This window comes from Ischnura elegans, chromosome 3 (genome assembly GCF_921293095.1).
Source record: "Ischnura elegans chromosome 3, ioIscEleg1.1, whole genome shotgun sequence".
Lineage (NCBI taxonomy): Eukaryota > Metazoa > Arthropoda > Insecta > Odonata > Coenagrionidae > Ischnura > Ischnura elegans.
Genome location: NC_060248.1, coordinates 21445355 through 21472264, shown reverse-complemented (window position 1 = coordinate 21472264; position 26910 = coordinate 21445355). Strand labels below are relative to the sequence as shown.

The 26910-nt window shown below is 37.7% G+C and overlaps 2 protein-coding genes across 3 annotated transcripts in view; one reads left to right on the top strand and one right to left on the bottom strand.

Moving 5' to 3' along the window:
• Window positions 1-18960, bottom strand: part of LOC124155546 (exocyst complex component 4) — a 61098-nt gene extending 42138 nt beyond the window's left edge. The window contains exons 1-11 of the mRNA XM_046529458.1: window positions 18516-18960; window positions 18281-18442; window positions 18004-18173; window positions 16181-16346; window positions 15378-15610; window positions 14506-14662; window positions 12919-13245; window positions 12213-12340; window positions 5795-5903; window positions 4676-4815; window positions 1187-1361 (exon numbers count right to left, since the gene is read on the bottom strand). Coding sequence (XP_046385414.1) covers window positions 1187-1361; window positions 4676-4815; window positions 5795-5903; window positions 12213-12340; window positions 12919-13245; window positions 14506-14662; window positions 15378-15610; window positions 16181-16346; window positions 18004-18173; window positions 18281-18442; window positions 18516-18575 — 1827 coding nt within the window. The 5' untranslated portion in view covers window positions 18576-18960. The remainder of the gene's footprint in view (window positions 1-1186; window positions 1362-4675; window positions 4816-5794; window positions 5904-12212; window positions 12341-12918; window positions 13246-14505; window positions 14663-15377; window positions 15611-16180; window positions 16347-18003; window positions 18174-18280; window positions 18443-18515) is intronic.
• A 110-nt stretch (window positions 18961-19070) lies between these two features.
• LOC124155547 (tubulin alpha chain-like) lies at window positions 19071-26375 on the top strand. Of its 2 annotated transcripts, none has more exons than XM_046529459.1 (5): window positions 19071-19177; window positions 21558-21780; window positions 23746-24047; window positions 24321-24848; window positions 25740-26375. In XM_046529459.1, exons 1-5 carry the CDS (start codon window positions 19175-19177, stop codon window positions 26052-26054), a joined length of 1371 nt encoding a protein of 456 aa, XP_046385415.1. In that variant the 5' UTR covers window positions 19071-19174; the 3' UTR covers window positions 26055-26375. The 2 variants fall into 2 exon arrangements, with proteins under 2 accessions (XP_046385415.1, XP_046385416.1); XM_046529460.1 differs by lacking the exon at window positions 19071-19177 and adding an exon at window positions 19267-19289.
• Window positions 26376-26910: the final 535 nt, after the last annotated feature.

The window sequence follows — 26910 nt, the reverse complement described above, 5'->3', positions numbered from 1 at the left end:
ATTGATATAGGTCAATTGATTTGAAAATGGAGAACGTCAAAGCGATATTGCGCGGAAGTTTAAACGCACGATGCCTTATTCTGAATAAAGACGAAGTTAAAACATCAGTGACCTCAGCCGCACCAACTTCTACCAAGCGGTCTACACATACGGAAAGTTCATAGTGAATCAGTACAAAAAGACGAGAGTGGTAATCGCTCCGAGACATTTAGTGAAAGCTCCGGTTGGTTCCAGAATTTATACGGCAAGCAGGTATTTTCAGTGCGGCGATATCAGGTGAATCTACAAGTGTTGATAGCGCAGTCACCACAACATTTTCTGATGAACTCCAAGCTGTGATTGAAAGTGGCTCCTTTCCCCCTCAACTAGTTTTTAGTGTTGACGAGACGATATTCTTTTGGAAAAGAATGCATTCTCGTTCATTCATTTTCAGGGAAGGAAAACCTGGGTCAGGTTTCAAGGTATTTAAAGACTGTTTCACGTAGCTGCTAATGACTCGGAGGACTTCAAATTAAAATGATTTATCATTCATAAACTCCGCTAGCTATGAAATGGCATTCAAAGTAGCATTTGCCTGTCATTTCGATGAGCGACAAAAGGGCCTGGGTGACACAATAGTTGTTTTTAGACTGGTTTGAAAAATCGTCAACTGCCGGCAATGCATCACGAACCCCTGATATAGCAGATGTTAGCCCACCCGCACGACAGGAGGGAATTTCAAAAGCTCGTAAGAATTTTTTTTAACGTGAATAAAAGTCTTCAAATGCGTGCATACTATCTTTAAAGATGTTTTAAACTATAAACATTTATATAAATAATGTTTTCTAAGGCTATTTATGGGAATATATATGTTTTAGAGGAAATTCAATACCCAAGACCTATGCTACCAGGAACGCATCCCTATCTTCCCAATGTTAAAACGCTCTCGTATAACGCAAATTCGTATAGCGCAAAGACCCCAAGGAACGCATCCCTTGCGCTATACGAGACATGGGTGTACTATAATGCCAGAGTTTCATAAACCAGGTTATAAGGTCAGGGATATTATACACAATTTGAGTGAAATAAGAGCATCATTAATAACTATCTTTGTGCCATTTTGGACCTACCTGAGACATTAAATTACCCTAAATAACATTTATACATCGTAAGAATAAAATAGTAGAGGTGGAAAGTTTATTCTTACCACCAGTAATGGCCTGGACACTCCCAGGCTACGAGTAGTCTCTGAGTCGGTAGTGGTGCGCCATGCATCAGACGCTTTGGTAGCAGTATCCACAGATGAAGACACCAACTGGTGATGCTGACCCAGGAATGTTCCCTTCACGTAGTCAGACAAGACATTGCTGAGAGTGCAAGGCCTTAGAATATAGTAAAATATAATAAAATAACATAAGTAACTACATCAATTATGCACGTCACATTTGTAGAGAATAATTTCAGACAGCAGTTAAAAGCTTTACGATTACATTGCTGGTGCTGACATGCATATTTAAAATATCGTAAAACCCCATACCTATGTCACAAGGTTTTCTATTTTACCCATTTATCCAACATTTTTCCCAAGAGACACCAAATGCTTGCCGAGTACTTCTTTAGCCTCATCCCACATTCTACACTTTCCAGCTATTTACCATCTATCAGGATCCAAATAAAATGAAATAGGGTGTCTTAAAATACTCAAAAAGATTTTGCAGATTGCACTCACTGGCTTTTTAATCAATTTTATTTCACCTCTCACATGCATGTTTACTTCATTCACAGATTATAATTGGTGATGCTGACCTTATCCAAATGATTCTGATGAAACTTAAAGATTATTTAATGAACATATTCTTATTTCATATATTTACTCTATACATATTTCATTATTATCTACTATCTATTGACATTTCTTCTTTTTAGCATTTCCAGTTGATTTTTTTTAAGGATAAGTTGGTTCTTAAATTTTTTCGGTCTCGGTCCGGTTCTCCCCGTCAGTTCTCGGTTCTTGATACAGTAGATTCCGGTTAATTGGGACATATCGGGACTTGTGCACTTTGCACCAATTAGGCGAACTATCCTATATATGGGCATACACAAACGTTGAAATGAAAATTATTATTATAGTATTGTACCGATTAAGGTAGGTTTCCATGGAGTGTTCAAGAAGTGATCTGGAAGCCTCCCTTTCCTTCCAGCACTGCCTTCTTTAATTCACTGTAAGGCCTAATCCCTTTCAATCCATCTAAGAATCCTATTCTTTTCCTTCCCCTCCCTCGTTTCGCCAACATTCTACCCTCTAACACCATTTCAACATCCCCTCCCCGCTAAACACTAACTCCATCCAAAATGTTAAAGATATTTTTCACAGCCTCGTGCAACGCTGAATGAATATCTTTTATTTAGTCCTATTAAAGAAAAGTCCTATCCTCTTGCGGATAATATAACAACAAGAGCTTTCAAAATAGGGCAAAAATAGGAGCATTTGTGAAAAATAAGAGTAAATCAAAGGAGGAAAATATAAAAAAAATAGTATTCTGAAAACAAAAAAATTTTAATTTCGTTGCGAGTATAGAGTCTATGTCGCCGACTCATGGCCCAATAAAGTGGCATGGTATCCCAAATAAGCGGAGAATACTCTAGGATATTCCTCTAATGGGTTCTGTTCTTCAAGATTTCCCCCAATTAAGCGGCTGCCCCAAGTAACCGGTGGACCCATTAAACGGAAACTACTGTACTTGGTTCCAAGGATGCACTTTTATTATCTGAATTAATGGCAAATTTAAATTAACAATCACAACAAGTGAATGAAAATGATTTCACTAACAAAGCAGGAAAGCTATGTAAAAAAGAACATAAGATTTTTCCATAATTTTATTTGATAAGTAAAAGAGTTTAAATAACATGTTGTAAAATAATGCATGATCGAAAAATATGACACATTATATCAGGCAGCCACTGGTTCTTTCTCCAGGTTTTTATTTAAAATATTCAACACTTTTACCCTATCTATTCTTTTTTGGCAGGAATATTGCCGGCAGTACCAAACAGGCATTCACTGAGAACAGTAGTGGTTGATGTTGATTTTGAAGGGCAGTGCAAAATAAGCGTGGAGCGAAGTTAACACACTGCATAGCATTAGGATCAATAGTGAAACTCCCCCAACATGCGACATGGCGATGGCGACATCATCTGTTAATTTGTTGTAACATGTGAGTCAGTTCAAAATATATTCTGTATTCTGCAATGTAGCTTAACTTTTTACTTTAATTGACAACTTATTCACATGCTTCACTGTCACAGTTCTTATAACCTCAACAATAAACTGCTAAATATGCCGGTACAGCGACACCATGGATAAAATGAGCGGCCGTGAGCTAACGCAAAATTGTATTGCATTGTTGCATTCTGCAGGATAAGAACACTATTCGATGCCTTGCATAGGTTTATCAACTTATGAACAAGCAGTCCAAATGCATCTTGCTCGTATGCGGAAGAATTACAGTATATGTACATGATTTAATGTTAAGACCACTTTCAGACGAAACGATTTTCTGCCGGCCGCCATTTTCACGGCAAGGCACATGGCATTGCAGAGAGTCGTCTCGTTTGAAAGCCACCTGAATTTCACGTGAGTGGTGGCTGGCGAAAAGTCGTATTGTCTGAAATGTAGGATTGTTTGTATTTCATGCCATAGACGGCGCATCGTAGGGCCACATTGAAATGGGCACCATGCCGTCAACAGTGCCACTCGACTCGTTTGAAGACATCCATAGAGACCTATGGTAAGTTGAAAGAACGGCATTGTGCCATGGACGGTGGCAGGCAAAATTTCAGCTCCTTTGAAAGCTACGGAAATGTTAGAATACTGGCGAGAGCGACAAACCCTTAAATGCGCTTGTTCGCGAGCAACTCTCCAAAGAAAAAAACGTGAACAACATGCAATCGGAAAGTAATTTATGATTTTTTAATTCTTTTTTTCATTTTTCGGTCTAGAATACGCTCAGACCATTTCGGCTTTGGGCACCACATTCAAATCCTCACCACTGTTCCGAGCCGGATCCAAAGTACAGACTTTATGTGATCGGTTCTCGATACCAGTTCCACAGGCGAAGAACCGGCAGTATCGAGATTCGGGTACCACAACCGACCCATTTCTAGTTATTTTCTTACTTAATGAGAGCATAATAGAACAAAATTTCAAACATCTGATTGTTGGATATTGTATTTTCATCAGAAGCAAGCATGCAATATTTCAAGCCAATGCAACAATGGGAATTGGATTAAAAATTAATAGCAATATTCCATTGATGAAAAAGACAAACAGATGAAGCAAGTTAAAGAAAAAGCATGTAAAAATGCAGCCTAACTGGGACTCAAAGCCAGAACCTTCCTATGTCCGGTCAGATGCTCTACCAGTTGGGCTACCAAGATGCTTAGATTTATCATAGAGTTGGGCACAGATTTATAGAACAGAATACCTATTTAGCCAGGTACCATAGTACTGAACTGTATTTTTTTTCAACTGTATTTCAGGAGCGACCAATAGATGGCACCAAGGCAGCTCACACCTCACTAACAGAGGAATTGGATGCAGACCCAGGAATGAAAGCAAAGACACACACACAGGATAGCAGGAAAGAGACAGGAGCAAGCAATTTGGGGCATGCTAGCACAACCACTCACAACTTACCCTGGTTGACCAATACCTCTTTCTATTTCTTCAATAAATTTCATCAAGGGAATAAAAATCTGAGTAATATTTTTGGGATCCGGCTGGCAGACTAACACTCTCTGCTGCCGTGCAAGATTCGGGTCTGCTTGAGTATAGCTCTAAAAGGAATGAAAAGAAAATAACCATTAACCTACAAAATCATGAAGTATTTAGGGACCTAAAAATTGAATATGCACCATTTCAACTGTATTTTCAGATACAAAATACAAATGACTTTTGAAATATTGCATTTCTAATGGAAAATAAAAATTATACTTGAAAACTGTATTTGAAATCCAAAATACAACACAATTTCTGAATACATTCTTAAAAGTACAAAATACAACCCACATGCCAAAATTTAAAATTAATTTATGTCATTAGTTTTGATAAAATATACCTATATCACACAGTAAATAGTTAATTCTATGTGAATTTATTGGACATGAATTAGGTTTCCATGTTGATAGTTACTTAATAGTTACAAACTTTAACAAATTAAATTTACTAATAGATTCCAAAAAATTATTTGACTAGTTTTTTTATACTACGTAATCACTTCGTACTACCACAGAGTATCCACAGGGCTAGCCCCCAATCCCAAGAGTGAATGCATTTTGGACATAGTTTGGATGTGGACGTGGTTTGGACGTGGTACTGTGGTGCAGGTGGCACTGGGGCTCACGGTTACATGGTCACGCAGCCCATTTGAATTTCCACCGAGGGACAACAACGTCCTGCTTTTTGGTGTGCGAGGCAGGAGGAAGGAAGTGGGGAGAAATTAGGGGTGAGTCAGTGACCTCGAGCCTCGTAAAGCTCAAAGGGAAAGAGGGAGTCAACAAGGTCCCAAAAAAGTACCAGATTACCAGAGAACACTAGAAACTGATACCTCCCTGGCTACGAGAATTGAAGGGAATGCCCTGAATTTAAGGGATGCAAAAGATGACTTCCCAGGTTAACAGGGTCTGAGATACAAACGTCATAGTACATACTCATGTAACGCTATACACTATCAAAATTCAACTGGAGTACAAAAGTAAAAAATGAAAAAATGACAATACATAATATGCAAATTTTGCAGAAGAAAAAAATATTTACCTCCTTTTCTCTGATGAGCAACCCATCATCCTTCTGCTCCTTAAGATAGCTGTTCATGCTCAGGGAATGGGATGAATAATCAAATTTAAACAGAGATGATCTCTTCTGCCTGAAAAAGTTATTATGCAATGGATAACAAAGCAAGAAGCTACCAGCAAATAAATACGTATGTAATATTCAAATTGCTTAACCTCTCTATTCCACTTAAACAACTCAACATCCAACCTTAAAAATTTTCTGCTAAAACAACTTTTAAAAATACATTTTAATACAAATTATTCTTCAATATTATGGTATCAGAAATTACCAAAGTGTCTTGGAAGTCACAACCTTAGGGCAGGCGCTCACTAGTGCAACCACGACCACGACCAGTTTTAGCATTGCAACCAATGGAACGACGCGCACTAAGCCAAGTCCGACTCGTTGGTCGGACCCGAGTCGTCCGACCAAAATTTATGAACTCGGTCGTCCCCGACTCAGGGGTCGTTGCGGCCAGAAATTACACACATTCTAATCGCGGCTTGCACTGACTCCAACTTCACTCCGACCCGACCATACCAATTGAGCAAGTGGGGAATGTGTTTTGCTATCGTGGTCATGCTCTGGTCGGAAGGAGTGCGACAGAGATCTGTCGTGGTCGTGCTAATGCACGCCAGCCCTTAAGCAAGGTAGAGTGAAAGAGTTTTAAGTACACTGAAAACTAGAGATGTGCGAATGGTATCCGCAAATACTCGAATACCTCGAATACTAGAAAGTATTCGATATTCGAGATTTCGAATAGTTATGCCAAAGCTACCGTCTCGAATACCTCGAATACTTTGAATTTCGCGTCATACACTGTCGCTCGCACGTTGTTGGTAGTTGACTCGGAAAAATGAGGCAAACTCTAGTCGTTTAGTGCATGCAGCGCTGTTTTAGGCAAGCTGACGAACTACATTAAATTCGCAGGTTAGAGCGGTGAAAAGAGTTCCACGCAGGGAACCGAAATTGATCGGGTGAAAAAAATTCGAAAATCCCAGGTGTCCCCCATCAGGAGAACCTCAGTGCCGTGGGATAGTGACATTGGCGCATTTCCCACGATCCGCTATCCCCCTCCATTCAGCGTTCGCCCCACCCCCTCTGACGATTTCCTCTTCTCCGAAATCAAACAAAAGGTCCCGGCTCGCGCAGGGATCATATTACGAAGATCTCAGCTTCGAAAAAAATATCAAGTTACCGGAAAATAATAGAATCGCGTTTCACCCTTCCCTCTTTCTCCCCACTGACCATTATCCCAAATCCATCTTTTGATAAAAATGAGACGAGGTGTTTGCCATGTGTCCTTCGTGGCTAATAACGACAGGCACTTATTTTGAATCTTCCCCAGGAAATGAAACTAGCATACGGAGGAACTCAGTGCCGTGGGATAGTGACATTGGCGCATTTCCCACGATCTGCTATCCCCCTCCATTCAGCATTCTCTCACCCACTCAGACGATTTCCTCTTCTCCGAAATCAAACAAAAGATCCCAGCTTGTGCAGGGATCGTATTACGAAGACCTTAGCTTCGAAAAAAATATCAAGTTACACGAGAACAATAAAAACGTGTCTCACCCCCCCCCCCCCTCTACTCACCCACTGACCTTTTTCTGCTTACATGCTTCGAAGTTCCCCATTTCTGGAGGTCAACTGCTGCATGAGTCATCTAGTAGCCCAAAAGTTGTCTAACAATGACTTTAGGCAATTGATTTTACACTTTTATTGGATTGAAATATTAGTAATATGCGCGTAATTTAAGAAAGAATAAGACCAAACACGACATACTTCTGACTTTATTTAAGCACTTTAGAAATACGACGGAGGCTTAGCATTTTGGCGTAATGCTCAAATAGGGTGCTTTCCTATTATTTTTTATTGCCTAAATCGAAATATACTCCTGGAGTACGTATTTATCGCTTTTAGATTTTTATAAGACGATATCTATTTTTCGCGATTAAATTAAAAGTGAAAATTTTCAAGCGCGCGGGTAAGTATGGATGCCGGGAAAAACTCCGCGTGACGTCGTTCTGCTTCCCGCTGCCGCGAGTGAGGTCACCTTGGTGCGAGGCTCTGAGCGCTAATACGACGCAGGATGCTAGCAGGTTACCGAGTACAATGCTAGCAGGTAGCGCTTGGCTTAAATAAGGATTATTAATACCTTATCAAACGAAGAAAACTTCCCGACCTTAGTTTAAGTGGATATTAAGACATGTTTCCCTTAGCTCTGTGCCTCACGCATGCATTGGTAATCTCAGACGATGTAAACTCCTATCCTCTCTTGTAGAAACTAGGTCCCTGTGATGTCACGTGGAGTGGCATCGCATGGGCGCCAATCTGGCCTTTTTCAAATGAGGATAAAATTGACCATTGCCATTGGTCTAAACCGGTATTTCTAGAACCAAATAATTTGTAAATTAATAATACACCAATGTTGGGTAACGAATCACAATCAATGCCTTTCGTTTTCTTTAATGAAGGAAACTACCCTATTGTTTACATAAAATTAAAATATTCCATTAATCAGCTAAATTCCTGTTTGAATCCTGTAAAGGCAATCACAATTACTCGCCAAAATCTCGGGTTTCCTGCTGCATAGGTGACCTAGTCAAACATTTTCACATTCATCGTTTAGTATTCGAGGTATTCGAGGTATTCGAATATTCGAGCAATGATTTGATATTCGAATTCGATATTCGAATTCGAGAAATCTACTATTCGACCCATCCCTACTGAAAACTAAACAAGATTGCACTTATTCACATGGTTTATGGTTTCCACATATGTTTCAACTAGAGATGGGTCGAATAGCAGATTTCTTGAACTCGAATATCGAATTCGAATATTAAATGATTGCTCGAAAATTTGAATACCTCGAATTTCGAATACCTCGAATACTAAACGATGAATGCGGGAATGTTTGACTCGGTTGCCTATGCAGCAGGAAACACAAGATTTTGGGGAGTAATTTTGATTTCCTTTAAAGGATTCGAACAGGAATTTAGCTGATTAATGAAATATTTTAATTTTATGGAAAAAATTGGGCATATAGTTAATTCAACTAACATCTCTTTCAAATATTCTAAGGGGACACACCACCTTGCAAAAAATGATTGCATGCCGTCTCCGCATTTACACTGCTACGATGGATTTCTGTCTGATGTATACATTCTTATTTACCGTATGCCATTTCAGTGGCACGCCCATCTGATACTCGGCTTCATCCAACTTCTTATTTTCAACAGGTAGCTCACTTTACCCTCACTCCTGCTGTCAAGTGCTAGCGGACAATCTGAGGCGTTTTGCAAAATACACGCGCTTCTCCACCGGATTTTCTTCTTCTTCAATTATTTTCAATCCATCTTTGGAAGTTCTCATGAGATAAGAAGATGAATTCGAATTGCTATCAGGGAGAAACCAAATATACTGAGAAAATATCCCTTCCTCTGTGACTGTAACAATAGAGATTAGATAGCACAACTCATAAATTGTAACTTGATATATGTTTCCAGAAAAAAATACTGCATCAACTTCCGAGAAGCTCTGCTGCTCATATCGAGTCTCGCCAGAATGCTATGTCTCCGTCATATTTTTACATTTATTTCCTCTCGTAAAATGCTTAAATAAAGTCAGAAATGTGTCGTGTTTGGTATTATTCTTTTTAAATTATGCGCACATTACTAATATTTCAATCCAATAAAGGTATAATATCAATTGCCGAAAGTCATTGTTAGACACATTTAGGGCTAAAAGGTGATTCATGCAGCAGTTCACCTGTAGAAACTGGGAACTTTGAAGCAGGTAGGCTGAAAAAGGTCAGTGGGTGGGAAAAGGGGGGGCGCAAAACACGTTTCTATTGTTCTCGTGTATCTTGGTATTTTTTCGAAGCTAAGGCCATGTTGAAAAGGTCGTGAAACACCTTATAAAAGATCACTTAGATGTAGGCCATGCAATATATATGGATAACTATTATTCTGGGGTTGGTCTAACAGCTTACTGTCTTGATCTTAAAACATACGTATGTAACAGGAACTTTGAAGGCGAACTGGAAAGGTAACCCATCAGATTTAGTCCAAAAAAAGTTGAAGCCTGGTAATGTAGACTTAGACCTGGTAATGTAGACGTAGAAACTAGAAGCAACTTACTCTAATATGTAATGGTATCTGTGTTCTCAAATGGCGGGACAAACGTGATGTTCTAATTGTGTCCTCAGAGTTTGGTGCCCGTATGTCTGAACACAAATCCCGCTCTGGTAAGGTTACTCAAAAACCTGAGGCTGTCCTAAAGTATAACGAGTTTATGGGAGGGGTCGACAGATGTGACCAATTATTAGCATACTACCCGTGTGAAAGAAAAACTCTTCGCAGGTATGCCAAAGTTGGCGTTCACATATTTCACGTTATACTGAACAATGCCTTTATACTGTATAATATTTTCAGCAATAATGAAAAATAGACTCTCTTGCAATTTCGGGATAGTGTGATTCAATCACTGATTTATCAACATCGTCCACCTCTAGAATCATGGGCAGAAAATATCAAGTCAAAAAACATCCATATTCCGAAAGAAGTTCCCCGAAATGAAAAAAAATAGAAAAATAAGAAAGATATGTGTCATACGTAAAAATGCAAACATGCGGATAGAGTCCAACTATTACTGCAATCTACGTCCAGGCAAACCAGGATTATGTCTTGAAAGGCTATAAATGAAAGACTGTACTGATATTTTTACATATTGCTTTTTGTAAAAAACATCTTACCTATTTGTAATTTATAATTATACATTTGTCTCTTGTAAGAAAGTGTTCATAAGTATGTTGAAATAAATATTTGTTTCTGGAAAGTCTACTTGGTTTCAATGTCCAAAAGTAATGGATAGTAAAAAATGTGTAATGTTACTGAAAAATTGATTTGGATCTCAACTATATATCTTTAGTTTACAATACACTTAACTTATTGATCTGACATGAATAAAGAGAGAATCTGACAAAGTAACATTATTTGGAAAATGCAACCGAGAAAATGGATTTTTTTACATTTTACGCTTTTTTGCAATAATATATATTTCATGTAAAAGTTTTTATTAGGTTGTAAGTCTGCGAGTAACCTAGATTAACTATTTTTAAGCGATACATTGGTGAATTCTTGTTGTTTTATGAGATATATTCTGCGTGTGCCCAAAAATCTATGATGCGCTCTTGGCGGTGATCTACGCACACATGATCGTCTGCCACTTTCGAATGCTTGCGCAAGCATAAAAATGACTTGCACTAAAATAATCTATAACTATTGAGCCCGTATACAAATTCTTAGGAAACTGGATGGATACAAAACCTGCCACAAATAGAGTATGTCATAGTGAATGTGAACAAGCAGGAATTCCCGTGTACTGCGGGACTGCATAAGCACAACCTATTCGAGGGGCTTTCGTTCGGCGGCAGTCAACACTGTGTCGCAAGGCGTTTTATTTTATAAACAATGTCCAATATGCAAAAAGGTATTTAGATATAGTTTCTATATGTCAAGAAGAGAATATTAAAGAAATAAAACATTTCAGCCATTGGGGAGACTAAAGAAATTCAGCCCAGCAGTGAATGCGTTAAGTGGGGAAAGGTGGACCAATAAACTATTCTAACTGGGAAATATCTTGAATGAATGACATACATAAATAACTCCAAGAAAAAAGTGGTACAGTGACAGTGTCATCCCTATGAAATCGGTTCAGCGAATGCAAAATAACTATGTAGCCACCTTTAACTCACTGCAACATAGAGTGGTCTCCTCGCTATTTCGACCTCCAGAATAACAAAGGTAAACTAAGACTAATGAAATTCATTGCATCAACTAACTATTGGCCAAACCTCATTATAAAAAACAATTCTGTAACTGACATTAAAACAATAACATCAGTAATAATCTGAGTAAGAAAAAACAGAGCATACCTATAAGAATTTTGTGTACCTCTTATTTTCTGTATCTGAATTCAGAAACTGGTAGAAATTAAAGTAAACTAGTGGCCTTTCACATACAATTGTTAAATTGAACTTAAACGACAAACTGAGGATGTCTTTTCAGAGTCCAGTTACTATACAAAAATTACTGTGACAAACCAAAGACTATTACCTCCTTTCATTCAGGATTTTGTGAAAGAAAGAGCAGTAGTAGTGATAAACAATGCATTGGATAGACCAAATATATGAAAATATTGGATGAAAGGATACTCCATTAATTTTTTGGCAATGCCCCTCTTCAAAATAAAATCACACATGCGTAATTGCTGCATTTTTCTTAGATTTCTAGCAATTCTTAGCTTGTAGACATCACGCATGTCCATGATTCAAGGCACTCAGAATCAATGCTTAACAATATTTTTTCAACAGTTTACGTGAGAGATTTTTAAATACCTTTGAGGCTTTTTCCTGGAAAAATAGGATGAAATATCAGTGGATGTATCTGAGAAAGATGTAGGTCCTTGGTGCTGAGCATTAGGAGTATCTTTCATGTCAAGGTAATCAGTAAGCATCAGCTGAACCTGGAATCAAAATACAAAAAATGCAAAAACACAGACAAAAAAACTAATGATGAAAATTAGCTAAAAATTTTTATTTAATTTTTTATTTGCTGACTTAATTTACTTCTGAATTTAAAAGTCTTCAGCTGCAATGCTTCATTTTGGAAACTAAATATAAGTGTCCACAATTAATTTGAGTCCAGCAGCATCAAAAGAGAAACACATTTTTAAATCAAAATATTTACAAAATACAACTAAAATAATGAGAATTAAATGTCTACCATAACAAGCCCATTTGAAAAAAAAACAGTAGAACCAGAAGCTGAATTACACTATCAAAATTTCCTCTTTCTGAAAAGAAGGAGGTGGGTGTCATAGCATTGCTTAATTAAGTCAGGAAGGGCTCTTAAGTGAAGTAAGCAGTAGTGGTCAAGTAAAGCATTCAGTTGGTTTTACACCCTAAGTCAATTTTTTTCTTTGTTATAACAAATGCCTAGATATTAGCATTATTTTACACTCCGTTATGCAATATTCAAAAACTTATACATACATAGACACAGTAAATAAGCATAGGTAATTATTGACACATAAACACTTACCACAGCTTGAATCTTTGACCAAACATCGACCATCTCATATAACTGTACATCAATTCTATATTTTTCGGTGGCTCGGCAAAAACACTGCAAGATGCATGCATGGGCAGCAGCAATCAATCGGAATTGATCGAAAACAGTTTGTAAAAGATCAAGCAAGGCTTTCCCTTGAGAGGCACTCTGGTCTTGTTGTGAAGGAAGAGAAATAACAGGAACTGTCACCCCACTGCCAGGAACAATAGCAGAGCCACCACCAGCATCAATTAAAACCTGCTGAGTTGTCTTTTTAACTATGGCAAGAAGCTCATCTTGCATTTTTTTTTTAATATCCTGAAATATAAATGTTGATGCCATGAATATGTAATGAATGTATGTAACTATAGACAGAAATATTTCAATGATCAACAAATATATCAGACCAATTAATCAACAGGGCACTGGACATAAATCTCAAATATGCATGCATGTATGCTTTTACATGCATTTATAGCGATAGGATTAGGAATGAGAAAGAATTCATACAGAGAATATAACACCTATAATCCTTTCAAGACGGCAGAGTTTTCGTCTTAGCATGACTGCTGTACTGAGCCCCAAGAGACTCTTCTATTTTGTGGTACGGAGCATTTTTGGAGGACATTCGTAAAGAAGGGTCTCGTGGATAATCACACGCTCTCAGCTCCAACCTTTTTTGACCCCTCCCAGCAGGGACTCTGCATTATCTTGGACTCTGAGAGTAGTTGTTCTCCCTCCTCTCCAGGTTTACGACCCTGCTTGCGGCATTGGTTTGCGGTCAACTTATGGATTCCTTACATGTATGTATTTGGCACATGGATAATTGTTGCTTATACGTAAATTGCAGACTTTGAATCGAATTCCTCATTTTTTTCTGAGAATTTTAAATTTTAAACAAAGTTCTAAGGTCAATATTAACGCATTTAATGCAGCAACAATTTCCATGTTGATGTTTATACAGAACTCGAGATATAAGTTCATATTTATCGCAGAATTTCGTTTAAAAATTGTAAACGCTGCTCAAAAGACAAAGAATTCAATTCTTAGTTTATATTTCTTGAGAAAAGAACAATTATTTATTTTGAAAACTGACTGGATAAACAATTGCATGACCGCAGTCCCTTACAGCTAAGAGGGGTAATAAAAGACGAGGGGTCAGGGTACCTGCTCCCGGATTTGCCTAAACCCCGCAGTGTTGGGTCCCGAAACAAAGACATCATATACCCCCGACCATCATAAAAGGGGGAGAGCTAGGAAATGTATGCACTCAGCATTCGTTCACTTGTGTAAGAAAACCTCCGACAAAAATATATGGCTTTTGTCTCCCAGGTCAAGAAACGTCCACACGTATATTTATGTCTTTAGTAGGGAAAAGGTTAATATCATAATTAATACTGTGAATTGGAACTAAATTCATATTATTCAATGGAAAAACATGGTTTTCTTGAAGTCAATTCTTTTAAAATTCCAATCATAAATGCAGCAAAGAAATATGAAAGAAATGAAAATAAAAAGACATACACATACAGAAATACTCATATACATAAAAATAATGAAACAAATAATTTATCTTACCTCCACTGCATCAGGCAGTTTCCCAAGACAAGCCAAACACTCAACAAGTATGGCCATGAAGTGTTCTCTTCTTCCCTCAGGGTCTTCCTCATCAATATCTTCTTGAATATTGTTCAGTTCATCCACAGGAACACCGCCTGATACTTGTACATCACCCCTAGATATTAAATGACATTATATATTAATGTAAGCTTTCTTTGCTTATTGAGAAATTAATAACACAGGTGTTCTAACATGTAGAACCAGATTTGGCCCAATGTTCCCTGACCCACGACTGATCACTTATTAACGGGACTACTGGATGTTAATTAGTGATTAGTAGTGTCATATGCTAAGTGCTGAACTGATTTCCACTCCTGAGAGAAAATCAGTTCAACATTTAGCATATGACTGTTCCATTAAAAAAGCAAATAACAGAAGTTCACTGATAACTGCCAATAACACATCATAGAAGTAATGGTAGAATATTCTAAAATAATATTCAACCAAAATTAACCAAAAGCATAGGTGTTGGCTGGGTCATATTCCAGAATATCTCACCCCAACACCAATTTCCAGTTACATTCCATCATTAACCACACATTCAATGATCAAATTCTCAGGTACTACAGTTTTAGGCATTCACTATTTTTTCTGTTCTTTCCCTTGAAATTTGATAGCTTGAAGTTACAATGTCCTGCACAGGCATATCAAGTTTCATAAATTGCCCAGAAAATCTAACAGTTATAAGGAATAAATCCTTGATTTAAATGATGAAAATATTTGGTAACATTCAGCATAAATTTTTCAAAATAAAAATTTTTGCTGAATACAAAAAATTAAAAAATATCTAAAGATAGTGAGTGGTTGCTGTAATTTTACAATGGACTTACCTTTGATTTTGAACACCAGGGGCTGGAGAAAATGACACATCAAGGAGAGCCCGTCTACTTTTTGGATGCACCTGCTCACTCGGTCGTGCCCTTCCAGAACCAACTCTCTGCAAAGGTGTGTATTGTGAGCCACTTTCACGACCTGAACCCTGTCGCCGCAAATTTAAAGCCTCTTGGCTGGTCTGGATATATAGATAACGAGACAATTCTGCCATCAGCTTTTGGTTCAGTTGCTGGAAGAAAATCATGAGGAAGCATTTCATTTACCCACTAAGTAGAGACTAGTAATACTTAAAATCAATGTACTTACATAAGATGATTCAATTAAGCATTGAGACAGGCAACATGGAGCTAAATGAGATTATGGTGACAATATAGAACTTCCAAAAGCTTTTAACATAATACTTAGCAGATATGTGATCAATATCATGCAGCCATTTGGGTAATTATGGATTGAAATTCACATACAGCAGTTATTACACCAATGACTATAATAAGCCAGTTTGGCTTAATAGAATTAGTTTCTCTTGTTTCAGATTATGAAATTCAAAAATGCATAGTGCAGACAAACAAGCTCTTTCCAACACCGCATTGCATTGTACAATTTTGAAAAAAGGATAATTCAAATACAATTTGATTATCCTACAGATTTTTACCTAAAATATTATTTGAAAGGATTGCATATGAATTCATACTGCTGAGAATGACAATCACTTTCAAAAAACACAATAGAGCAAAAAAAACCATCAGCTTTTTTGCCCAACCATTTTTTGAATGCACTTGATTAAGGAAAGGAAATGTACCTCCTTCTTAGCTTTTAAATCCACTCGAACTTCTCGAAGAGCTTCCACTCTCGCTAATGTACCTTCACTGGTGGCTATTGCAGACACAAGAAGCTTTGTTGCATGCAAATAATGTTTCTTGGCAACATATTTCTCAAGCTGATTAGGAACGCCTATAAGTTTATCTCTGCAAGAAAAATATGACTGTAATTGTAAAAAACCACAATGTGTGTCTAGTACATAATGTAAAGTTCAGAAGTGACCTCGATTCAATTTGGTCATCCAAGTGTAACATAAAATATAAAAAGCAACAAAAACTTCATTTTCAGGGGGTCAGCTAACCCACCGAGCCCACCCCCTCAAACAGGCCTCAGTTTTTTCACAAATTTTCCCTTGGTATTTTCCTTGACTTTCCAGACCAAAATTTACACATTTCCATGACTTTTACCAAATGTCTTTCAATCATCGGTACGGCAAAAATCATTAGAAAAGTATTTATCATTGAAATTATTTTTCATTTAACTGAAGCAATTTTAAGACTGCAGCCGCTGACACAGAAGATGAGCAATGTGCTTCCCTTCCCTCAGACCAACCCCTCCCCCGACCCATCCCTAAAATGAAATATGTATGTGGATATGTAATCACTAATGCCAAAGAGCAAACTTGAAAAACGAAAAAGGACATTTCTAATTTTGCATCCATACGCCCAATCATGCTTGTTAACTTTCTTGTTAAATTTTCTCACTTAGTTTTCCATAAAGAAGCGCTCTATACACCTGAATAATCCACAAAATAATCACTAGCCACACAAAAACTTGTTTGTGTAACCAAAAGTCAAGTGTAACAAGAATTGTCGCCCTGTGGCCAAAATTAACTAATTGCGAGGACTTATCGGAGTGGTAGTACAGTCCAATGCACATCACCCAGTTTACATTGTGTGCAACTGCGCGGCACCCCTAGCAAATTACTGATGCATCAGTAAGGCATTTGTGGTAATGTCTCCAGTTTGAAAGAAAAAAATTAACCTAGCCCCATTGGTACATCACTAATAACCAGAGGATTTTGCTTAAGGCTGCTCAATCATGACTTAGCCATTCCATTACCACCCACTTCCCTTTTGCTCCCAACCAAATGGCAACTTCTTTTCCCCCTTCCAGAAGGAAACCAGTCCAATGAACTTACGCACAATTCTATTTATTTCCTCATACAGGGTAGTAGAATTGGCTTGACTCGACTTTAAAGTACAGTAGAATAAGCTTCACTTCAGAGGTACATCTAGATGTGAGTAAATGCCTAGATGGTAAATTAACCCCATTAAGCACTGAAAATAAATCTACAGTGATGTCCACCAATTTAGCAACTTCAATTTATTAACTGTCGATTAATACAATTGTTTAATCAAGTTCATCATTTTAATGTCATCAGAAGAAGATTGACACATTCCCTATAGCAAGGAGTAACTTATATAAAAATAGGAAAGAAGAAGAAAGGAGATTGAGCAGCGGCCAGTCTACCTTAATTAGCGCCTCCCCACAAACACAGCCTTCATTAGCCCTACTGGCCATTTGCGTATCAATTCCAGCTGATTATTTCACTAAGAGTATAATCTTCCCGATTCACTTATAACAACGTAGTTTCCAATGGGTGCTACATTTGCAGTAGAAATGTACGGCTAACATAAGGGAAAACGACCAAAATACTTAAATCCTCCAAATACATACAGTAGAATTAAAAGACTCAGGCGAACGTTTCAGCATAAACTCAGGTAAACCAATGAAATTAAAGGTTATATGACAAAATTAAACATAAAAAAGTAATTGGGCATCGTGAAAATAACAACATACATTTCCTCCAGAAGATATAAAACATGTTTGTGCTCCACCCCCTCGATCCATAGTTTTTGTAGTTCATCACGTCGGCACCTCAGGAGCATTTTACACGCTTGAAGGTTTTCCTTCACTGTATGGACTTTTTCCCTGGAAGATGATACCATATTTGACAGCTGCCCGAAGAGCTGAAGCAGAACAAAAGTGTATAAATAGTACGTGTTAACAGACTCCACAAAATAGCTAAAAACCGAACGAACAAAGGAACACATCAAGAATATAAACACCCACACACCTGCATTATTTGGCTAAGGTCTTCATCATGCAGAGATATTAACTCATCTAATCTCTGGTCGCTTTTTTTGTACTCTTTTTCTAGTTTTGCCTTCTCTCTGTCCCTTTGCTCATTTGACTCGCTCGCAGAAAGTGTCCTGATAACCGACATCAACAATCCACTCTGAAAATAGGTTATACAACCATTATAAATGTGAAATATAACAAACCGAGGTAAATAAAAACATTAAATCTACCGTTTCTTTAGGATGTTTCACCCCCCTTGGGGGTTTCGCTGGCGGCCCTGGCAGCGCCATTTTTTAGCTCTATGAAAATTTCACCCAGCGGAGGTAAGATTTAAATTTCTCATCCCTTTACCCACCCATGTAGATCATTTTTTTACGCGAAAGTTACAGATTTTTTTAGACATTCATCACCACTTAAATAGTGGTACCATAAATACAAACTTTAGCACCATTACTTTCTTTTAGCACCATTACAAACTTTCATTAAAACACGAAAACACCGAAGGAAACGCAACGAAATATTCAACTGCGTAATGGGCGCGAAGTATGATGAGCAGTACTTGGAATCAACCGCATATATTGTCCGCCTTGACCATGGAAGAGACATTAATGTCATATTTGCAATATATTTTCCTTAAATTAAACTAAATTGTGAATTTTGGAAACTCTCTCTAGCAAATGAGGTTTTTAATGGGTTTTAAGATAAGTATGAAAGCTCTTCCCCAAACAATCAATAAATCAACAATGTTGCAAAATTTCCAGTTACTAATAAACATTCAATTTAGAAATTTCAAAATCCATGGTTGACTTTTAGTTCCGGTTAAGTATTTTTTTAGGCATTTTCATCACAAAATTACAGTTTTTAACACGACTTTGCAGTGACTGACAAAATGGTAAGATTTATTTTTATATGTTGTTTCAGATCACACCTTTGCTAAGAAAAGAAGCTGCATGCTGCAGTTAAATGTTTTCACAGTAAACTAAATTCTCAAGAGCAAACTTTTAGTAAAGATAATGATTCTCTCTCAAAATTGATTAGAACTATAGGATGTATATTTAAAATTTGTGGTATATTTGCCAAATCTTTTTGGCAGTAGTTTGTTTGGAACTTTACATAGGCATATAAATGTATCCCATGTATATTTACATAATGCATTTACAACAAATGTTTTGAGCTAAAATCAGCAGCATAGGCATCAACAGAGAGAGGATGATCTACTCCATGCTTCTTCCTCAATATTCACCTAAAATTTAGATTCCACAATGTCAATGAATGGGAGTAGTATAATTGGTGGATAATGGAAGTACCCTTCACTGAGTCATTCCCCAGATCCCCAACCATAGAGACATTCCACTGGTGGGGAGCGAATCAGTTTTTATATTCATATTTAAATGTATTGAAAATTGTCAATTTACTGCATGTCTTTTCTTTCCCGGCTTCAATAACAAATCCTTTTCCTGTTAAAGAGTGGATAATTTTTGTTACAAAATTGAGTATCTCGTCAACGGTAAAGCTAATTTAAATATTTTTCAGAAATAAGGCAAAAATTGATTATTAAGGCCAAGGTTTTAATTTTGAAAATTTCAACCTTGAATTTTTTTATTAATGGATTGGATGGATCTCAGATTAATTGGATATAACTAGTGCAGTTTGTTAAGTTACACATTAAATTTTAGTAAAACTAAACAATTTAGCATTTGAATTTTTGGGCATAACAGATGACAGATCCATTTGGTACCTCATATGATTATAATTTTTCTGTGACAAGTAAGATAAAACATTCTTAAGCAGCCTATTAAAGTACCATCCCATTATTATATGCATATATTTTCCTTCGTCTTACATATTTCCTCTCTATCAGAACAGTCAGAACAGAAGATATTCAATAAGATCTGTCAAAAAATGGAAAATTCCCAGGTGTCTATAGGTGCATGTAGTTTTTATAATCCTGGGCTTCAATGAATAAAAATGGATCATAAGAACATAAACACAGTGATGGATTGATGTATTATTGATTGCTTTAGTCAGTGCTAGCTAGCAAATAGCCATACTTGACACTGCCAGCAATGCCACTCACTACTGATTGCTAGCTTAGAACTTGCTATAGTTAACACACCAATTTGCGAGCAGGGTTAGCTCCAATGGGGTGACCACAGCCCCACTCATTGAGTGTCAAATTGCTATAGATAAATTAACCTCAGGCACAGGGGCGCAGCTAGGAATCAAGGCTAGGGGGGTTTAGGTGCAACTAATACCGGGTGTATTGGGGTATGGAATACCCATATATGAGCGAGATTAATAAATTGCGGAATTTTCAGATAAATGGTTCAAAATGGTGTGTTTTACGGCTTTCTGAGGGATATTTTATTAATCTTTGTACTATTCTATAAGTCATATTAATCCAATTAATTAAAATGGATTAAACTTAAAAATTTCTCTGAGCTCTGGGGGGGGGGGGTTTATCCCCCAAAACCCCCCCTCGCTGCGCCACTGCTCAGGCAGACCCTCTTTTGGGGGAGACATACATATATCTTATCACAAGGTTTTCAATGGCTAGGGAGATGAGTTGGGGAAAGGGGCCAAGGAGAGCATTTACCCAGATCCCTAAATCTCCATGGGTGGCCTTGTCAATTGCCTCCCCCTGCTTCGAAAAACTTCTTGAACTATGCACCATCAGCATTATTATGTAAGTGTTCTACCAATTAGGGCAGCATCATATTCATGGAGAATTTTGCTAGTTAGTTTAGGCCTCCAACCCATCCCAACCTGGACTCTCCGCTAACATCCACAATAAATAAGTTTACTCCCTTCCATTCTATCTATAAATCCTGTTCTCTCCCTCCCCATTCAGTGCTTACATAACAATCTTCCCTAAAAAATAGATTTTAATATCCTTTCCTTACTCAGTACTTCCTCCATCCAAACCTTCTGTCACCTCCGTATCTCCTCACCCATTATGCCATTAATCTTCCTCTTGATCCATTTCACATTCTCCATTCTACTCCACACCCACATCCAAAAGATATCCTGTCTTTTTTCTTCCTCAGTGTCTACATCTCCTCACCGTAAAGCGCTACAATCCAGATCGAACTCTTTACTCACCTTTTCTGTAAATTCTTACAAAACAATTCTATCATCACATCTTTCCTATTAATGCATGCCTTCTTTGCTAATGATTTTGAAATATGAATCAATATTCACACTTGAGATAAGTAAATGATTGAAATGTTCTTGATGGTTATAATTTAACTTTTTATCATCTTCTTTTTCAGAGGGAATGCATTTCAGTTCATGTAGGGCAGGCTGGTGTCCAGATGGGAAACTCCTGCTGGGAGTTATATTGCTTAGAGCATGGAATCCAGCCAGATGGCACAATACCATCAGACAAGTTATCTGGAAATAATGATGATTGTTTCAACACGTTTTTCACTGAGACTTCATCAGGCAAAATGATACCCAGGGCTGTGATGGTAGACCTAGAGCCTACTGTGCTCGGTGAGTATATTGCAGCAAACAAATTCATGTCACTGGAGGATCCAGAGAGGGGTTATAGCCCCTCTACAGTATCCAATTTTCACTAGATAAAATGATATTTTTTCATGACTACCACTATTGCTGGGAGGTTTACCCAAAGTCCCCCATCTTACCATGCATTAACATTGGCTGATCCAGGATGAACAAAGGGGTGGAGGGTTTTTGCTTTAGCCCCCACCCCCTTGTTCATCCTGGATCAGCCAATGTGAATGCATGGTTTTCCCTTTATTCCATTTAAGTTTTTTTTAAATTGCACTTAAATTGGTAATCTCATTCAGATATGATTGAGAGAGTGGAGTAAGGACATAGAAAAAACCAATGATTTTACATAAAACACTATCCACCACACATATTACTTCACAGAGTTTAAGGACTTCATTTAAATGGCCAATTCATGATATGTGCCAGGTAACCAAAAATATTTTTCACCATCCCTAAAGTATAACAAGCTAGGAATTTGAAGCTCAAGATAAAAGGAGGTAGTCAAAAACTTGAAAAGGTGGATCAACTATTTGGGTAGAAAACAAAAGCAAAACACAGTAGTGCTCATAGGGAAGAGGTATGCATTTGCACAGGAAGCATTCATGAACAGGAAAGAGCTGATGAGAGGACCATCATGTGAGAGTTTACAGAAAAGACTAGGGAAGAGTCTGATCTGGAGTGCGGAAAATTAGATGTTGAAGAAGGAGGACGAGGTAATACTAGAAGCGTTCATAATGTTGCTATGGAGGAGAATGGAAAAGGTGCAGTGAACAGAGAGGAAAAGGAATGATGGAATACCAGACATGGTAAGAGAGCAGAGGAAACCTACAGATGAGGTTTGGATGGAGGGAGTACAGTGGAAGGAATGTTAAAATCCATGTAAGAGGGGAGAATGTCAGTAAGTAGAGGAGGGGAAAAAGAGATTATGTATTAGTAATTATAGATAGGATGAAAGGGAGAGGACCTTATTGTGAATTTAAGAGAGAAGACCAAGTTGGCGAGGGGTGACAGGTTCAGCTTACTTGCAAAATGCTCCATGTGGACCCAGGGGCGGTCTGGGATGATAAAGGGCTTTTGGCTGGGGCTCAAGATGAGGCCCTCCTTACTGGGGGATTCGGGGCCCTCCCCGGAAATGGATTTTGACGTTATTCTGACTCTTAAAAACTAGATAAAAGTTAATGATAAATACTAATTTTGACGGAAAAAATACTATTAAAAGTGAGAATTTCACAACTTTTAAAATTTCATATGTATAAATGGCTCGATTATCTATATGGTGAATCATTTCCGTGAAATTTGCACTGACAATGAAATATTAAAAATCTCTTTAATAACCCTTTCAAAAAAAGGTTAGGTTGTCTTTTATCTTCTGACACGTCTTTCTTTTAATTTTATTTTTTATACATGCAATCTTTTTACACTGAATATGTTTTAAATAAAGCAACTAATGAAAACATAGAATTACATAAATGCAAAAATAACTTTTGTTTAAGTAGGTAATCAGAGTCTTGTTTTAGTACGCCTTTCGTATGTGCTTTACGATTGGCACGAGAGTTGTGGGGGCCCCCTAAGCTCGGGCCACTCAGCGATTGCCGACCAGCCGATATGGCCAGACCACCCCTGGGTAGACCTACCTTAACCACGAGACTAGTTTACTGATATGGCTAAAGGTTTTACTTACAGACCCCTTCACACAAGGCTACTCGGTGATATATGAAATTGGTGTGTCTGCAATGCCACACTACACAATATTTTGGTGATACTTCTTCAGGGTATCTGTGGAACAGCTGATTCTAGTAATCCGATGTATAAAAGTTGGTAAATCATCAAGTAGCTCAGTACTAAGGAAATTTAATGAATAATTTACAGTTGTGAGTGTATATATGACTATCTCCAATGGAGAACAGCCTAAACAATACTATTCAACCATGCAATTATTTTCAGATGAAGTTCGAAATGGCACATACAAGCTTTTGTACCACCCTGAACAGCTCATAACCGGTAAAGAAGATGCAGCAAACAACTATGCAAGGGGTCACTACACGATTGGTAAAGAAATTGTGGGCTCAGTACTTGAGAGAATACGTAAATTAACAGATCAATGCACTGGATTGCAAGGATTTTTTGTATTTCATTCTTTTGGGGGAGGAACTGGGTCTGGGTTCACATCTCTGTTGATGGAAGAGCTTTCAGAAGAATATGGCAAAAAGTGCAAGCTGCAATTTGCCATCTACCCTGCTCCACAGGTTAGAATCTAATCTTAGGCTGAGGTTCTTTTGAAACTTACATTTCAGCATGAAAAACTGATGGTCTATATCTTGGAAAAGAACTGAGGCAGTGTCTATCTGTATTAAGAAACAGCAAATAAGGGTGATACACCAATGGAATTTTAACTCTAAATCTGAGACATAAATATGCACATATTAAGGCTCTTAAGGGTCCCACCATAGTTATACAAAATTATTGCTTTTCTTTTTGGGGTAATGTAATGCCACACCATCGTCTTTCTCATTATTCAGGTATCAACAGCAGTTGTAGAACCATATAATTCAATACTAACAACTCATACAACAATGGAACATTCTGATTGTGCATTTATGGTAGATAATGAAGCAATTTATGATATATGCCGAAGGAAACTTGGAATTGAGCGTCCATCCTACGCTCATCTCAATAGACTAATCAGCCAGGTTGTATCATCAATAACAGCATCCCTCCGATTTGATGGTGCTTTAAATGTTGATCTGACTGAGTTTCAAACCAATCTTGTCCCTTATCCTCGCATTCACTTCCCCCTTGCAACCTATGCTCCTGTTGTCTCAGCAGACAAGGTGAACCACTCGCCACTATCTGTGGCAGAGATTACAGCTGAGTGCTTTGAACCAACCAATCAGATGGTAAAGTGTGATCCTAGATCTGGGAAGTACATGGCATGTTGTCTTCTCTATAGAGGAGATGTGGTACCGAAAGATGTGAATGCAGCCATTGCAGCCATCAAAAATAAAAGTTGTGTACGTTTTGTTGATTGGTGTCCAACAGGATTTAAGGTACGATATGATATAAAATAATACCCTTCAATTCAAATTCATGGGCATAGAAAATTTGACATTCCATTCTTTCATAAATACTTCAATTTACTGAATAAATTCTGCATTAAAGCTACAATTATCTGTCCCAATAGAGCTCAAATGGGGTCCTAATAAAATGGATGGATTATCTATTATTGATCAATTGCATTTATTTGACATGCTTCCTCTGCATCTAAAGCACTTATTCAATTGAAAAAAATATTTATTTTGAGGTGTGAAATCATAGAAAAGAGAGAATAGATGAGGGTACAAAAGGGAAAATAGGGGAGGTTAAGAAAATGGGTGTAGGGGAGTGAATATTTAATGGAATGATGCCCTTAATGTGAATGTAATTGCCGCTCACTTGGCAGGCTTGAAATAAATCACATTTACCACCAAGCGTAGTATTAGTGCCGGAATGGGGTTCACCTTCCAGGTGTGGCTTCTTAAAAGCCCATATTCCCTTGCTTTGCCATCCTTAAAGGACCACTAGAGCCTAACATCTAGCAGCGTTGAACCTCAATAAAAATTGCCACAGGAATTAAAGAACCTGAATAATGTATTGGCCTGCGAAGTAAAGGTCCCTGTAAGCCAAAGGTCCATGGTTCCATTCCCAGTTCAGGGGAATTTTTCTCATTGTCATTAAAGTAAATTTCACTTCATTCACTCAGCAGGCTTGAAATAAACCACACAATAACTATTACTAAAATTAATGACTTATTTTAAATATTTCAGATATGTACTTACTTAAGGACTCAATATAGTATTTCTGTTACCTGTTCAACATTTTAAATTAAGTGAATCCATATTCCCTCATATTTTAATTGCCAAATAGTAACATTAAAAAATACATAATTACTAATTCTGCAGGTTGGGATAAATTATCAACCTCCAACAGTAGTTCCAGGAGGTGATTTAGCCCAGGTCCAAAGGGCTGTATCAATGCTTAGCAATACAACAGCCATTGCTGAGGCATGGGGAAAACTGAACCACAAATTTGATTTGATGTATGCGAAGAGAGCGTTTGTGCATTGGTATGTTGGTGAAGGCATGGAGGAAGGAGAGTTTTCAGAAGCCAGGCAAAATCTGGCCAACTTGGAGAAAGATTACGAAGAAGTGGCAAGCGATTATAAGGCAGCGTCGGATGGAGAGGAGGATGCTGTTGATGAGGAAGACGAATATTGAAGAAGTGTGCCGTTTGAGTCCTTTGTTCTACATGTTATTCCTCTTCATAAGAACAGATGCATTCCCTCATCTGTGATACATTTCTGTGCTACCATATTCTTTGTTCAGTCCTTTTGGTTTTGTAAAAGAAATGCTTGATTTTCTCATTGGATTGCAGACAGATAAAAGTCAGAGTAGAATATCAGGTCTGAAACAATAATTGAAGCTCAATGAAGACACTAAAGTATGCAAATAACTAGGTATTGACCATTGTGTTAGCCAACTGCAAAGCCATGTAAGCAAGTATGTAAATTGATACATAAATATAAACCATTGAAAATAGTACATTTTCATCTTTGGGTAATGCCCTTGAGCGATTGATAAAAAGAAAAAAAATACTTGCAAAGGTCAAGACTGGTGTTGAGAAAGTGAAGAAGACTTCTATGATGGACAGTAAACAGAGCTCATATTATTTTTAGTTGGCATCATGCATTTTATAGGGTTATATATAGTGGAGGGGAAGAGAGCCAGCGAGGAGTAGCTTTAGTATTAAACGGGAAGATGGGTAAGCGTGTAGTAGGTATAGACCAGGTAAGCGATAGGATTCTGGTGGTAGAAATTGAGGCGTGGCCCACCAACCTTGTGGTGGTCCAACTTTACATGCCCACTAACAATCATAGGGAGGAAGAAGTAGATGAGGTGTATGAACAGCTCGAGGAAATAATTAGAGACACACCGGGTAAGAAAAATCTGGTAGTGATGGGGGACTGGAATGCTTCAGACGGGGAAGGGAGGGATGGAAACGAAATAGGAGATTTTGGATTAGGAATTCAGAACGACAGGGGTGAGAAAGCAGAATTTTGCAAGAGAAACAAGT